The sequence below is a fragment of the Volvox carteri genome (assembly GCF_000143455.1).
Source record: "Volvox carteri f. nagariensis unplaced genomic scaffold VOLCAscaffold_53, whole genome shotgun sequence".
Lineage (NCBI taxonomy): Eukaryota > Viridiplantae > Chlorophyta > Chlorophyceae > Chlamydomonadales > Volvocaceae > Volvox > Volvox carteri.
In genome coordinates this window covers 514,581-528,016 of record NW_003307596.1, presented here as the reverse complement: position 1 = coordinate 528,016, position 13,436 = coordinate 514,581, and the positions used below count along the sequence as shown (strand labels likewise).

The 13,436-nt window shown below is 55.0% G+C and overlaps 3 protein-coding genes across 3 annotated transcripts in view; 2 read left to right on the top strand and 1 right to left on the bottom strand.

Annotated features, from left to right (window-relative positions):
- Window positions 1–404: 404 nt before the first annotated feature.
- Window positions 405–6,546, bottom strand: VOLCADRAFT_106890 (uncharacterized protein). Its single transcript, XM_002955571.1, has 6 exons — window positions 5,505–6,546; window positions 4,351–4,400; window positions 4,142–4,262; window positions 3,363–3,896; window positions 2,868–3,116; window positions 405–2,400 (listed from the first exon to the last, which is right to left on the bottom strand). Exons 1-6 carry the CDS (start codon window positions 5,559–5,561, stop codon window positions 1,486–1,488), a joined length of 1,926 nt encoding a protein of 641 aa, XP_002955617.1. The 5' UTR covers window positions 5,562–6,546; the 3' UTR covers window positions 405–1,485.
- Window positions 6,547–7,062: 516 nt separating this feature from the next.
- On the top strand, window positions 7,063–9,223 carry VOLCADRAFT_66052 (RabC/Rab18; the record flags this gene model as incomplete). The annotated part of the gene is made up of 5 exons (XM_002955628.1): window positions 7,063–7,222; window positions 7,587–7,664; window positions 7,984–8,040; window positions 8,439–8,560; window positions 8,942–9,223. The coding sequence occupies 5 exons, from the start codon at window positions 7,063–7,065 to the stop codon at window positions 9,221–9,223; spliced, it is 699 nt and encodes a 232-aa protein (XP_002955674.1).
- Window positions 9,224–10,210: 987 nt separating this feature from the next.
- VOLCADRAFT_106889 (uncharacterized protein) overlaps window positions 10,211–13,436 on the top strand; it is a gene marked incomplete at its 5' end in the record, with an annotated part of 16,578 nt that continues 13,352 nt past the window's right edge. The window contains one exon of the mRNA XM_002955627.1: window positions 10,211–10,251. Coding sequence (XP_002955673.1) covers window positions 10,211–10,251 — 41 coding nt within the window. The remainder of the gene's footprint in view (window positions 10,252–13,436) is intronic.

Genomic DNA, 13,436 nt, shown 5'->3' with positions numbered 1-13,436 from the left:
TTATATTTTGTCTGCCAAGGGTGCGATGTGTTGTTTTATTTTTTTTACCGAATAATGGTGAAGTGGTTGGGTTGTGGTCAAGACGTCGTTGGTCCTAGATGCCAGGCAGGGCAGGGTGAGCACAGGTGGCCGAGTGGTTATCGATTCCGCTTTCGCCTCCCGGTCTATTGTGTTGCATGATAGCAGGGCTGCAGAACGCTTCGCGGAGCTGTCAGCATCATCGTAACAAATCGACAGACATAACATTAATCTTACGAAGCAGATGGCGAAATAGTAGTAGCAGGTGATATTCTTTTGTCGCGGTTGCATGGCTCTTCTTTGCAAAATTGACTGCGCCGTTTGTGTATTAATCTGAATTACGTGACTGTGACACTTTAATGACACCTAAAGAATTCTTTCCGAATGTTATAAGTGTTGTTACAGTGGAACATGAGAGCCGATAGCAAGCGTTGCAGCCTAAGAAATGTTTACGTCCCGACTACGCCATCGCCATCGGTCGGTAGGGGATTATGGCTCGTAAGAAGCAGGCAGATTTGGTGTAGGAATGCAGCATGACAGGATCAAGAGGGTATTATGCACCATCAACTACAAATCACCGAATACCATGACTCCGAACATCCCCTCGCGCCGGCGTGCACGAATGCGGACGCTGCCTGGGCTTCCCTGCGGTGTGGGGATCGTTTAGCTATGCCCCTCTCGGTGCAGGCCTAAAACGCAGCCAGGGCCCACCAGAAACCACGCGTCATGCATCAAAAACCAAATCCAAACTGTATAGAAAATAAACATCTTGTTGTAGTTAAGCATGCATTGCACATTGGCAGACCGTGTCCGCTTTCTTGCCAGGTACCCGTCGTTTACGGCAGGGTCTGTTACACAAAGATGCCAGCAGTTCACCACGCCAGGCTCGAGAACGGCGAAGCCTCTCCCCGGCCTGCTGCGCTGTGTTGCGCTGCCGAACCACCTGGCCACAACAATACGCCATACCATACCACAATTCGGCCACACACGCACCCAGCTCATCTTCGTGAGGCAGATGACAGCAGGCAGCTTATCGTAACAGACATGCCGCGGACATGTAACCATAGATGCAAAAAGCAGACACTCCCCACCAAACGACTTGAGACGGACAGTCACAACCGACATGTCCTGTGGCCACACGCGCAGGATCATCACCAGCGCTCCGCAACTACACGATTGCAATTGCGGCCTACCGCTCCACTTCCTGTCTTCGTCGCACTCCTATCCATCCCGCCAGTGCAGCATACGGCCCTCGACACACTTGCGCCGCACTCTCATGGGTAAAACATACAAGAAACATAGTGCACACGCGCTCAGGAAACGCGCTCCGATCATCAAACAGCTCGCATGGCCCTACAGGCCGCAGCGGCGGGCTCATCCAACATGCGGCCTCATCCACACGCACGGTGCGTCACCTCACGCTCTTCTATACCTAACCGGCCTCAATCCTCCGTTTTCTGCCGCTGCTCAACGCTGGCCAGCTGCAAGCAGCTGCCCAGCGCCTGCCGCCGCGGCGGCCAGGACCCGATCCTGAAGCTGCTGCTGCGCTGACAATTGCTCTAGCGTCGCACTCGACTGCAGCGCCATGAGCGCATTGAAATCAATTGCGGAGTCCGCGTTCTGCTGAGATGCCGACGTAGTAGTGGGCGATGGTGAAGTACTTAACACCGAGCCCGCGTGCCCCGCCACGCCCTCATGGTGCGCCATGTCACCCGACGGTGTCGCAGCGTGCACCTCAACCATCGCCTGACCTAGCCGCTCGCCCGAAGACGGTCCGGCAACTGCCAGCACCTGGTCTAACACCAACTCCATGTCCGCATTACCTGTCCGCTCCGCTTGCAGTAGCGAAGTTGTCGCCGCGGCCATCTGCCCCGACGTTGACGGCAGATCTGCCGCCTGCGACTCCACTGCCGGCTGCACTGCTACTGCAGTTGCTGCCGGTTCTGGCACCGGCGCCGCCGCGGGTTTAACTACTTTTCGCCGCACAACCTTCTTCTTGACCACGCGGCGGCGCGGATGGGCCGACGGATTCGGCAAGCCTTGGCAAAGTGATCGGTGCGTCTCGCCAATTTGGTTGCTGACAACACGAGCCGCGCCGCTCATGGCCAGATACGTCCACAGGAAGTTGCTGTGCCCCAGGAGATATCGGTCCATACCTCCGACGAGCTGGTAGCGAGTGTTGGCTGAAAGAGCAAAGAACGCTGCGAGGCCAGCTGAGCTGCGGGCCACGTCAGGTACCGGCACGCTGGGCTCAAAGTTGGGGTCCACGTACTTCTGCCGCAGCGCTACGGCAGCCGAGGAGAGGAGCGAGGTGCCGGCACCGGTGAGAAGACCCACCGCTGACAGCTCTGCTGCCTTGGAGAAGAAGGCCGCGACGCGGGACTGTGGGGTGTATTGCCGCAAGGGGCCGTTGGCATCGAAGACGCAATTGGGTAGGCTGTCCAGCATCTGCAAGAAACACCCAAAGGAATAAGAGAAAACGTACGTCTTTCAGAGTGCATGAAAGTTCTTATGAATGAACGCAGCCCAAAGCCCAAATAAAGATACACCACGCGGGCCGTTAATCGCACGCCATTCGAAACTGTAAACCCGCCCCAAAGGCATCCAGTCAAGCGCAAGGTGGGCAACTACCATGCGCCAACAGGCTTCTTACGTTTGCCCCTGACTACTTGCCCTGACTCAAGGGATCCCACGAGACTACAATTCCGAAAGGACTCCAGCGAGTGGTACCACGTCAAAACCCAAATAAAGCCACCGAACCCTTATCCACCCTTGCCATCAAGCAGGCATGACGGGATGCAGCGGCAAGCCCTGCGCTACCGGCTTCCCCCTTGTTCCACCCTGCTCACCTGCTGCCAGGGGAACTTGTGCACAGTGCCATAGGAGCGAGTAGGCGCCACCATCCATACTGTGGCGCTTGTTGCAGCCGCCATGCCGATTGTATTAATGAGCACCATGTCCAGCTCGTCCTTAAACTTGTCGCCCCGTACGCGGTACTCGTAGTACAAGGACGAGCAAGCTGCAATGACCGACTCAATGACCATCTTCTGAACGAAGGCTGGATCCGCCATTAGACGTCCCACAAAATCGCGGGCCCACTGGGGTGGCGCAGAGCGGAAAGAGGACGGAAGGGAAGGGAAGGGGAGTAGTTGGCCAGGTCTTATGGCATGATGGGGAAGGAACCCTTCCTCAGCCCAGCACACGTGAGGACCCCAGATTGCTCATACAATATAGGCCGTTACGTATGCGCAACGTCGCGGTCACATAAGACGTAAAATGTAACCCTGAGTATGGGATACCGATCCTCTGTCGTGCCATCTCCGCAGCCCGCCCGCATCTCTTACCGCGGGCGGGAGAGAGCGCGACACAGTGCGTGTCAGATTGGGACGCACGTCCATGGCGAAAAAGCGGACAAGCTGCGCCGAGCTGAATAGACCCATCTCCACAGCTCTCCGAAGGATGAGTGGCAGCTCCGCGACCGTCCGCATCCATTCCGCAAACACCGCCCCAATCGATAATTTATCATAAGACTCCGGAATAAGGGTCCGGAAAAAGGCATCTCCGCCCTCGCCATCCCCCTCTCCGTCGCCATCGCCGTCCTCGTTGAAGTAGTCGTCGTCGTCACCACCGTCACCGTCACCACCACCGCCACCGTTATGAATATTCTTTCCAATATCACCACCGCTACCGCCATCATCCAGCTTCGGCGCCACGGCAGGAGGCGTAGGCATGACGAACTCCAAGCGGCTGCGCTCCATTACCGCCCCCAAGCTTCCTCCAGAGCCAAAATTCTGACCACCACCACCTTTAGCTGCAACTACATTTGGAACTGACAAATTGGGATCGAACTGTCCATTGAAGTGGCCCTTGTTCGCCTCCTGCGTATGTTTGCGGCGTGCGCTACGTGGGTCACCATAACGCAGCAAAAAGCCAGGCTACAACAACTTTCTTAAAGGCCAAAAGGAATATGAGCGTGTTCGCCCTGACAAGTTGAGGGACGCCAGGCAGCGTGGAAAAGAACATACACGGCGCTTGTGATACCCTGCCCATAAACAAGCTTATGCCAGGGAAAGGTGACCACACATACCTATCCATGCAACCCTGGAGATCCGGGAACACTCACCTCGCCAGGGTGAGCGACGCCCGCCGAGCATAGAAACGTGGTCGATGGAGTACGCGCAAATCCAGGCACCAGAAGTTTGGGTGGTCTAACCTTACTAGCAAGGCGCACAGGTCGAAGATGGCTAAGCGGGGTTGCCGGGGCAGAGCGAAGGCAACGTGAACTTTGCATCGTGGATAAGCTTTTAAGACGTTTCTTAGTTTGTGCCCTACAATTGGTCTGGGTGCAATGACTTCACAGTCAATTGGCGACCCTTATCGACCTGGGCAGGAAAGGGAGGGAAGGTGATGGTCAGGCCTAGAGTAAATGCCACATGGGACATGGCGCACTTGTACGGCAGGTCACTTCCCTCGTCCTCCTGATCTCCCATTTGGCAATCTATTGCGTATCTTAGCACGAAATACAAATCAAAACAATATTTTTTTCTCACAGTTGTAGCATGAGAATCCGGAAGCTGACAGCCGGGGGATAACGGTTCCACGTTGCAAGTACAGGCACAGCTTGGAAAATGCATGAAAGCAACTCACTTCGGCCTTAGAACTCCGCTGAAGAGTGTCCATGGATTTGCGAGGCAGCTCTTTTCCGAGACCGAATAACGCACCATCGGTATGAGTGTCATCGCACAGAAGCAGGGCCTGCTCAGTTAATGATTAGGAAACATGTTTTGCATAAGTTCAGTTTTTCCGTCAATGTATAGACCACAAGCACTGGAATTGGGCTTTGGATGGTGGCTCATGCCCGAGGAATACTATGTCCAGCTTTGGTACTATCTTTCCAGCCATGTCCGTACAACTCGAAGCCTTTCCTAAAATGGATTAGGCTGTGCGCTGCTAATTAGGCGCTGTACGTTCAAACTCTTCACGTACACTTGGGAAGGCGGGAGGGGTGGGGGGTTGCCCACCACATTGAACAATGGAACACCTCACGTGCAATGCATTCCAATCCCCGCATCTTTTAAGAGGTCAAGTCCAGCCAGCAATTATCAGATCTGGTATTCCTTTTCAAAGGGAAACATGCAAGATGGTGTTGCGGGCGGTCCGTTCTGGTAGCCCGGCCGGACCATTAGCTAATGGCCATGTGTTATCTGGTCCCACGTTCGGGATGGAAGATTCTACCAATCGCGACGGTAGGACCGACCGACCAGCCAGCGATTGACATGCCGTATGCAGACATATAAAGTCGCCTCGTACGTAAAGCTTCCAAGCTCCACTTTAAAAGCACCAATGCTTCAGCAGCCCTCAACAATCTTCCCACTGCCCATCGCATCACGCTACACCTGCATCTGCGTGTCTGGTATGCTGTTAAAACTTAAGCGTGCCGCCTATTCCAGAAAACGATAGGAGCATGTGAGGGCCGCATCCCGTACCTTCAGACAGGACAAACGGAACCCCCGAGCCAGCACAAGCACAAGCACAAGCAGCATCAGGACCAAGCCCACCCTAAGCACCGCAGCAGGAAGACGTCCACCTAACACATTAACTGCACATCCCGCCGCCACCTACCCTCAGCGTCCACCAGCAGATACACGTATATGCTCGCAGCCAGACAATCGGCCAACCAACTAAACAAAGCCAACCGTTCTGCCCATCAGTTAACCCTTGCCTGGATGGCTGTGTGTTACGATGGGAATCAACAACACCAGAGGGTTGAACAGAGGCAATCGCAGGGTAATCCAAGCGGGGTTCGAGGGAATGGCACAATACTGAGTAGTGCGTGTGTCGAGGTCGGTCAGTATTATTTGCGGCCCGGGCGCGTGTGCGGGCACACTTCGTCGCGACACCGATACAACCATATGCCGCCTAAGCTGCAGAGGCGTCGTCCTCTCCACCTAGCCCCGGCGCTCCTCTAGGTCCCCTGGAGCAGTGCAACCTTTCATGCCGAAAAGTCACCTCTTGTGGTACTGACATACACCAACACAGACTTGGCATGCATTAGCAAACTCATACAAACAGATGCACAGCGTGGCTTATGTTGCTCCCCGCAACAGAGATTGAGAGAGAGAGAGGGGGACGATATCAGGGCCCTAGGTGAAGAGATGTGGGCGCACCAAGAACAGAAAGCAACCAAAACTGGCAGCTGAAGTGTAGGAATCAGCCACAGCCCCCCATGTTGCCAGGCTTGGCCCCCTCACTTTGACGCCTTGCGACTCAACCGTCTTCGCTTCCGGATCTTGTGTTTTTTGATTTTCAACCGCCGCCAGGTCTTGGTGGTAATGCTTTGTGCTGAAGCTGCACACAGCAAGGGGGCGGAAGGAACTTGCAGGCCCTGTAAATGCGCTGAAACTCCACAGCGGTATGGAAGAGCCCCCAGAACGTGTCCTCGGCTCTGAGGCTCTGGGCGATATAAAGGACACATGCCGGATGACCCCTGATGCTCGTCGGCGGAAGGCTGAAGCCAAGATAAGATTCCTCGGCGCCGGGTCTCCGAGTCAGAACGTAGACTCAAAGGCTGCTGTGCTGGTTGTGAGCATGCTTTAAGGGCTGTGCCGAGGTCCTCAACTGCGCTCAAGCTATCCTGTCTTATGAAACCAGCGATGGTCCCAAGGCAGGGAATAGACGTATTTGAGCATGATGATAGACACTGGACAAACGGTCGCCGCAGCATCCGCTACACTTGCGTTTCCCCGACAGAACAGTTGGTCCAAAAAGCCTCGTTTGAGACGTTCACTGAGGCATCGCGATGCACGCCATCAATGCATGGATGGTATACAGTATTGCAGCTGATACCTTTCTGTTGATGGCAAAGCCCTACCGAAGCAGAATGCAGACTGGTACGGCTTCCGTGCAAAATGCACAAAGCGCGCCACGAGCACTTTAGGGTATTCCCTGTGTTTTTTTTACTTCACAGCAGTATTCATTAAGCCTGACCTGAAGTCATTTCGTTACAATCACAACATAGTCCAGAGGTAACGACTTTTGCCTTTCATGAACGACGTGTCAATAACTAGCACCGTCTCAACGCCCACGGAAATGGACGACCACCTCGTCAAAGTCGTGTTTGTGGGCAGTGCGGGCGTCGGCAAAACCTGCTTGATACGGAGGCTCTTCACTGACAAGTTTAGTCAGGAGACGCAGCCCACGATAGGTACCGTCCTTTTGCTTTTCGGGTGCGGTCGCGCATGCGGAACGGACTCAATTAAGAGGGAGACGAACCTGAAGCCCTCGATCTCCGGGCCTCTGCAAGCGGAGCCGAGCCGCGGACTCGGAACGACCGCGCATGCGGATGTTCGCGGGATGGCCGTGCCGACAGCCGGCGGGCATGATTGGGATTTGGGTTTTTTATTCCCCCTTAGCATTAATGTAATCTTCATGCCGTTCTACCCGCCGCTTCACCAACGTGTGCGTGTGTGTCAGCCATGGAGGCCTCCAGTCCGTCAGTTCACCCTTTCACGCCCTTCCCTCGCCCCGCACCACACCACACCGCACCGCACCCCGACCAACTCCTACAGGCTGCGACTTCCAATTCAAGCGCTACAAGTTCGACAATAAGAGTGTGGGAGTGACGCTGTGGGACACTGCGGGAGCGGGTGCGCCAAGGAGGGAGGGAGGGCGGTGGGGTGGCGTGGGGGCTGGGGAGGGGGGAGCGACATCAGCGACGTGGAGGAAAGGGAGGAGGAGGAGATGGGCTGCTGGAGACTGAAGAAGGGAGGGAAGGAGGGAAGGAGGGAAGTGGGGACCTGACCCAGGGGCGTGAGGGCCCGGGTCTCCCGGCTCCGACCCCTTTCTCTCTCTCTCTCTCTCTCTCTCTCTCTGTCGCGCTCGCGCTGCTGCACTGCTTCTTCCTCGTCTTACCGCTGCTGCGACTGTTGCTTTGCTACACACTACTGCTGCTATAACCTGATTCAGAGCGCTTCCAAGCAGTCACCGCCAACTACTACCGGGGCGCACAGGGCATTGTGTTTGGTGGGTGAGCGGGATGGAGAGGGTGGAGGGCGGGCGAGGGGTTTGTGATTGCGCGTGATGATTGCTATGCGCACCCGCCCCGCCCGGACCGTTCACATCTCTGGTCATGGACGGGGCTGCCGGCTTCTCCTTCCTCTTTCCGCCTTCTCCTTCTTGCCCTTCTTCTTTATGTGTAACCTGGTGGTTCCTCTTCCTCGTCCTTGGCCTCTCCCTTTCCCTCTGTCGTCGTTTGCCTAACCAAGCATACGTACGGCATCCTTCCGCTGTACCGGCTGCTGTCCTCCCCCATATCCTCAGCCAATCGAAAGTTGACGCAGTCTCAAGGTGACACAACGCTCCACACCTTGCCCCGCTCATAGTGCTCCCTGTATCCTACCGTCGTACATGTGTACGTGCAGTGTACGACGTGACGCGACGTGACACTTTGGACTCGCTGGGTCAGCACTGGCTGCCCGAGGTCAGCCGCCACTGCACCTTCCCCGAGGCCATCAAGATGGTGGTGGGCAACAAAATAGACATGGTGAGTGCGAGATAGTGCTATTGGAGGGGGGGCCGCCAGCTTTAAATGCAGCAAAAGTCAAAGGAAAAAACAGCTGCTGGCCGACGCCACAAGCACCTGGTGCGAGCAGAGGGTCTGGGTTGCGCGGGTGTATGTATGTAGGTATGGGCTGGGGGTGAAGGCTGGGGTGAGGTGAGGTGGGATGGGATAGAGTGCGGTCCCCCGGACCGTGCCGTACGGAGGACTGTCTTCCTAGCAACGGTACAACTACCGCAACCGTTACAACCAATATTCTAAAACTACGGCAGACGAAAGGTAATAAAAAAATGCCGTCACGCAGACAGCCCCCCGTCAAGTAGGAGTTACAAACTGATAACGACCCCATTGACGCTTGTACGGCAGGTGGACGCGCGGGTGGTTGCCCCTGAAGAAGGGGCCGCATTTGCCCGTGAACACGGTTGCTTGTATCAGGAGACGTCGGCCCGAACGGATGAGGGCGTGTACGACGCTCTGGTTTGGGGGTTAATAGTCAACATTGTGGATACGCCCTCACTGCTCCGAAGTTACAACCACGAGCGGTTGAGCATTGAGAAACCGCGGACAGGAGCTGAGGGCCTGGTCGACGGCGACCGCGACAGAAACGACCCGTGGGACAGCGGTCGGCGCGGAGGGTGCTGCGGGTAGTGATGAGTGTTGGTGGGATGCAGGAGGAGGGCGAGCTAGAGGCGGCTAATGAGTGGAGCGGGAGAGGTAGGCCCCGGGAATTGAAGGGTAGTGCCGTACAGATAGTGGTCGTCTGTATATATGTTGAGGAAGAAAGGAGAGTATTCTATTCCCTTAGGAAGAGAATGGCCCGGCTTGGGTTTTGGTAGAGCAGAAGAGGGAGTCGGAGGGCTCTCGGGATGTAGGTGTTTGCGTACGTAAGCATGTATGTACGTATGTATGTATGTATGCATGAATTTTATTTACGGTCGTGTGTATTCATGAGCGATTTGGCGAGTTGGGAGTGTCAAAACTGTACGGCAGGTGTACGGGAGGAGATGGCCAGATGCTGCGGTGCGGTGTATACCGTGTGTGGGGTGGCGGTCTTGCAATGGTGGTGTGTATAGGTGTGCTGGGGTTGGGCGCCTTTTTAAGAGGTTATGTGTGTGTGTGGGGGGGTCCCTTGAGGGGTTGTCATGGGAATGGTCCTGAGTCGCCTGAGGGAGAGTGACTGGGTGGGTTGTTGCCAATAGCTGCCACCGGCATCATGGTGGAATGTCATATGATAGCGTTGTGGAGGGGACAAAAAGCGCTGCGGGGCCCCTTCGGGGGGGTCAGCAGCATTGAGGGGAGTTTGGGCGCGACAAGGGTCAAGGGACGGCTTTAACAATTTACCTGCTCCGTATAGAAAAATGGTGTGCATAAAGATTTGAGGAGGCTTTTTTTTGCATGAGTCTTGGTTTACGCATTTGCATGATGTCTATCTACACTGATGTTGTACGACGTCGATGTACGACGTGTACAACCGTTTCCCTCCACGACAGTTTTTGGGGCGCAGCTGCGGCAGCGACGACTACTACTTGTCCTTGCATACCTCCGCCCCGGCGAAGCCGATGGACGCCGCAGCAAACGTAGCAGCAGGGTGATGCCGCAGGGGCCTATACATGCCGTACTGTGTCGTACGATGTCATGACGGAATCGAACGAGATGTCATGCGGGCAGGGCGCCAGGTGCGAGGCGGTGGGCGGTATCTGTCGGGCTTCAGATCGGCGGCGACGAAGGCGGATGGGGGGAGACACAGATGGTGCTTGACCGGAATTTATAGTTTGTGCGAGAATATTCACAGTCATCTTAGTTTCAGTGAGCCAAATCGTTAATGGTCAGTGAGTTTGCTGCTGCAGTAATGCTTGCTTGTAAAAGCAGCTGTCCCCGGGCCGAGCTTGTGATGAGCCATCGCGGTGGTTCCGTATCGAGTTAGCTGGTTGATGAAAAGGGGGCCTGGTGGGGTACGAGGTGGGTAGTTCAATGTTGTTAATACGCGTGGACTGACCTTTTGTAATGAATTAAAAAGGGTGGGAAGTCGCGTGCCGTCGCATCCCTTTTACCGGCGGGATGTCCCGTGCTGTGCCTTATGCTGAGGGCGAGGCAGGGTGGGTTCCGTTTATCCTGGCGACCTGAGGAAGCAATGTCCTGGACATCCCTTTCTCTAGGTTATATTGTTGGCTTGCCGGCTGGCTAGACTTGGCAAGCAGGTCCTTGGATTCCGTGCTCGTAACAGGTTCCTAACTCTAGTCGAGGTTTAGCGGTGGCAGCAGGAAAGGGGCTTCTAACAGCAGTGCAGGCAGCTCAGAAGAGGGATTCACCAATGATGACGGTCTGCTGGAGGCAGCACGGGACAATGAGTATGCGCAGGCCTTGGGAGCACTATTTAGGCTGCCCGAGGTGTACGAGGCCTTAGGGCTGACAGAGCCGCCTGCCTGCTTCCGACCTGTGAGCAAGGAGGAGTACCTTGCAGGCTTTCGACCCTGTTCGCAGCAGGGGCGGGCACCACTGCACAGCCCTTTGCATGCTGCATCTGACAGCTGGTGATGATACCACTATGCCTGTGTGAATTTGTGCAGCATTGATGCGCATTTCACTACCTAACCCCTGACTGGGGGTGCTCTGATGCCAATTGTTTTGTTTTGTGCCAGGAGAGCGGCAGTGAGTGACTGGGCGAGGCTAGTTGATAGTTGTTTTTTTCTATCTTCAAGACTGGGGCGGAAAGTCCTGCCCATTGCAGTGACCATTGCGGGTTAGCTGGTAGTGGTCGACCTCTGATTCTGACTTGCTATGATAGCCCCCAGGAGTGTGGCCTCCTATTTTGGGGGCATCGTTGGGGGGCAACCCACAACTCTGCGGAGCGGGGAGGTTTTGTAGTGACGTCCTTCATGAAAGCATGTGCAAGTGGTCACCCTTTCGCAGGCGCATTGCTTGAGAGTTGTGGAATGGCTTGGTGCATGGTTAGGGCATGCTGTCTGTGGCGGCAAATGTCTTTGGTCGTGGAGCTTGATAGAGGCCTCTGTTCTTCTTGGGTCAAGTGCGCGAGCACCCCTACTTCTGACATTGTCAGGGTTAGGACGTGTACATCTCCAGGTTGTACACCCAGGTCGGTGTGTGGGGTTTATGTACTTGCACTGGCAGGTGGTGCTTTTTTGGTTTGTGGAGATCTTCTGGTGCTTTTCCATATGGCTTTCGGCCAATTGGGGGCTTTGAACCCTCACACTCCTGGTTCTTTCTTGAGCATCATGTGTGGTGCTCCCTAGTCGGTCGCTGATGTGGCATGTCGTGTGTTAACTGCGCTTTGTGGGTGTTTTTAGCGCTATGGATTGCATGCAGGTTGGCGTGTGCCCTGGTGGGAGCACAGCGTGTGCAACGGTGCAAGAGCAGTTTGTCTATCTCCATCTCTCCTCTGCCTGAGTAAGCATTGGGTGAACATTACGGGACAGACCAGAACCATCGTTAGTTTGTGATGTGCTTATGACCCGGCCACCGAACACACAACAACATCTTGCACCTTGACAGCATGGTATGGTCAGTTGATGGGTGAGAAGAGAATCGCGTCTGGGGACGGCACGAGGACCGAGAAATGTGTCGCAAGAAGGTCACTGACCAGCACGCAAAGTGCACAGGGAATCCGCCTATACTGCTACTTGGTCGCGCGTGCCTTGGGCCGAACGGGAGGTAGGCGTGACTACTCTGCTGCTCACACAGCACACATCGGGGTCCACTGTAACAATCGCATCCTCACACAGTCCCGCACCAACCCCCCTAGACAATACAGCCCTACCGAAGCCGCATGAGTGAGTGCTATAACCCTATGTATATAGCGCCTTTTGAATATTTAAATATATTCAGTCCTGATGTCTATGAGCTCTGTCATCGTTACCTCCCATCCCTTGGCACGTACTTGCTATACCCCACCCGTTATACCCACACGTTCTCGTGTTGATCCGCTGACGGACCTGCGGCCCCAACCCTGGCTTGGTTGTCGGCGCGGCTCCTGCCTGATGTATGTCTCAATTACAGGGTGGTATCAGTGTTTTTTTTTTCGTTTGGGGCCTAATACCTTAGAGTAATAAACTGGGTGTTTCTTGCGGTTACAATTCCTTTTTGTATAGTCGCTGGGGGGGGGCTGCGCCCCCCCCAGAACCCCCCCTCAAAGGCTGTACGGTGTGCTGTAAACAACACCTGACGTCTGGAAACACACATGCCGTACCACCATCGTTCTGTGCACCTAACGGCATTTGCGCCAGTGTCTCTGTGAGCAGGGCGCGGAGCCACTTTGACTGTCCATAAACGTCGTGAGCACGCGAAGGCAAAGTTATATATATGTAAACTGTCGGCACCATCAACACCACTGCATGGCACCAGCCGCCGACTTCGCTCAAATCGCTGGATTCACTGACTTCAAGAGCGGCAACTACGAAGTGCCTATCCTTGTCTTCTGTATTATCTAATTCTTCTTCTAAATGTTTGGGGCATAGCGTCTGCGGAGTTTCTGAGCCGTTTGCTTTGGTCAAGAATGAACGAATGGCCCGTTGACCTAAGTTGAATGCAACAGCGGCTCCAGGATCCTCCACTGGCTCAGTTGGTCATCAGTTTGCTCCCCGATGAAGAACAGCAGGTCTCCTCGTTCTGGGCCGCTGACCACTCTTCGAACGGCGTCCTCAGCTGCCGTCCTGGATACCATTCCCGACCTTGCCGGAGCTACAGGATAGGCGCAACGCGGAGCACGATATCGAGGCTATTGAATATTGCTTTCTAGTAGCACGCGCGTGGGTGAGGCGCAAAGACGTTTCAGCACAATGCGTTGACAGAAATAGCAGGCGCGGGCTAGCTAATTTTGAAATCTGGTCGTTGGAAGCGTGAAGAG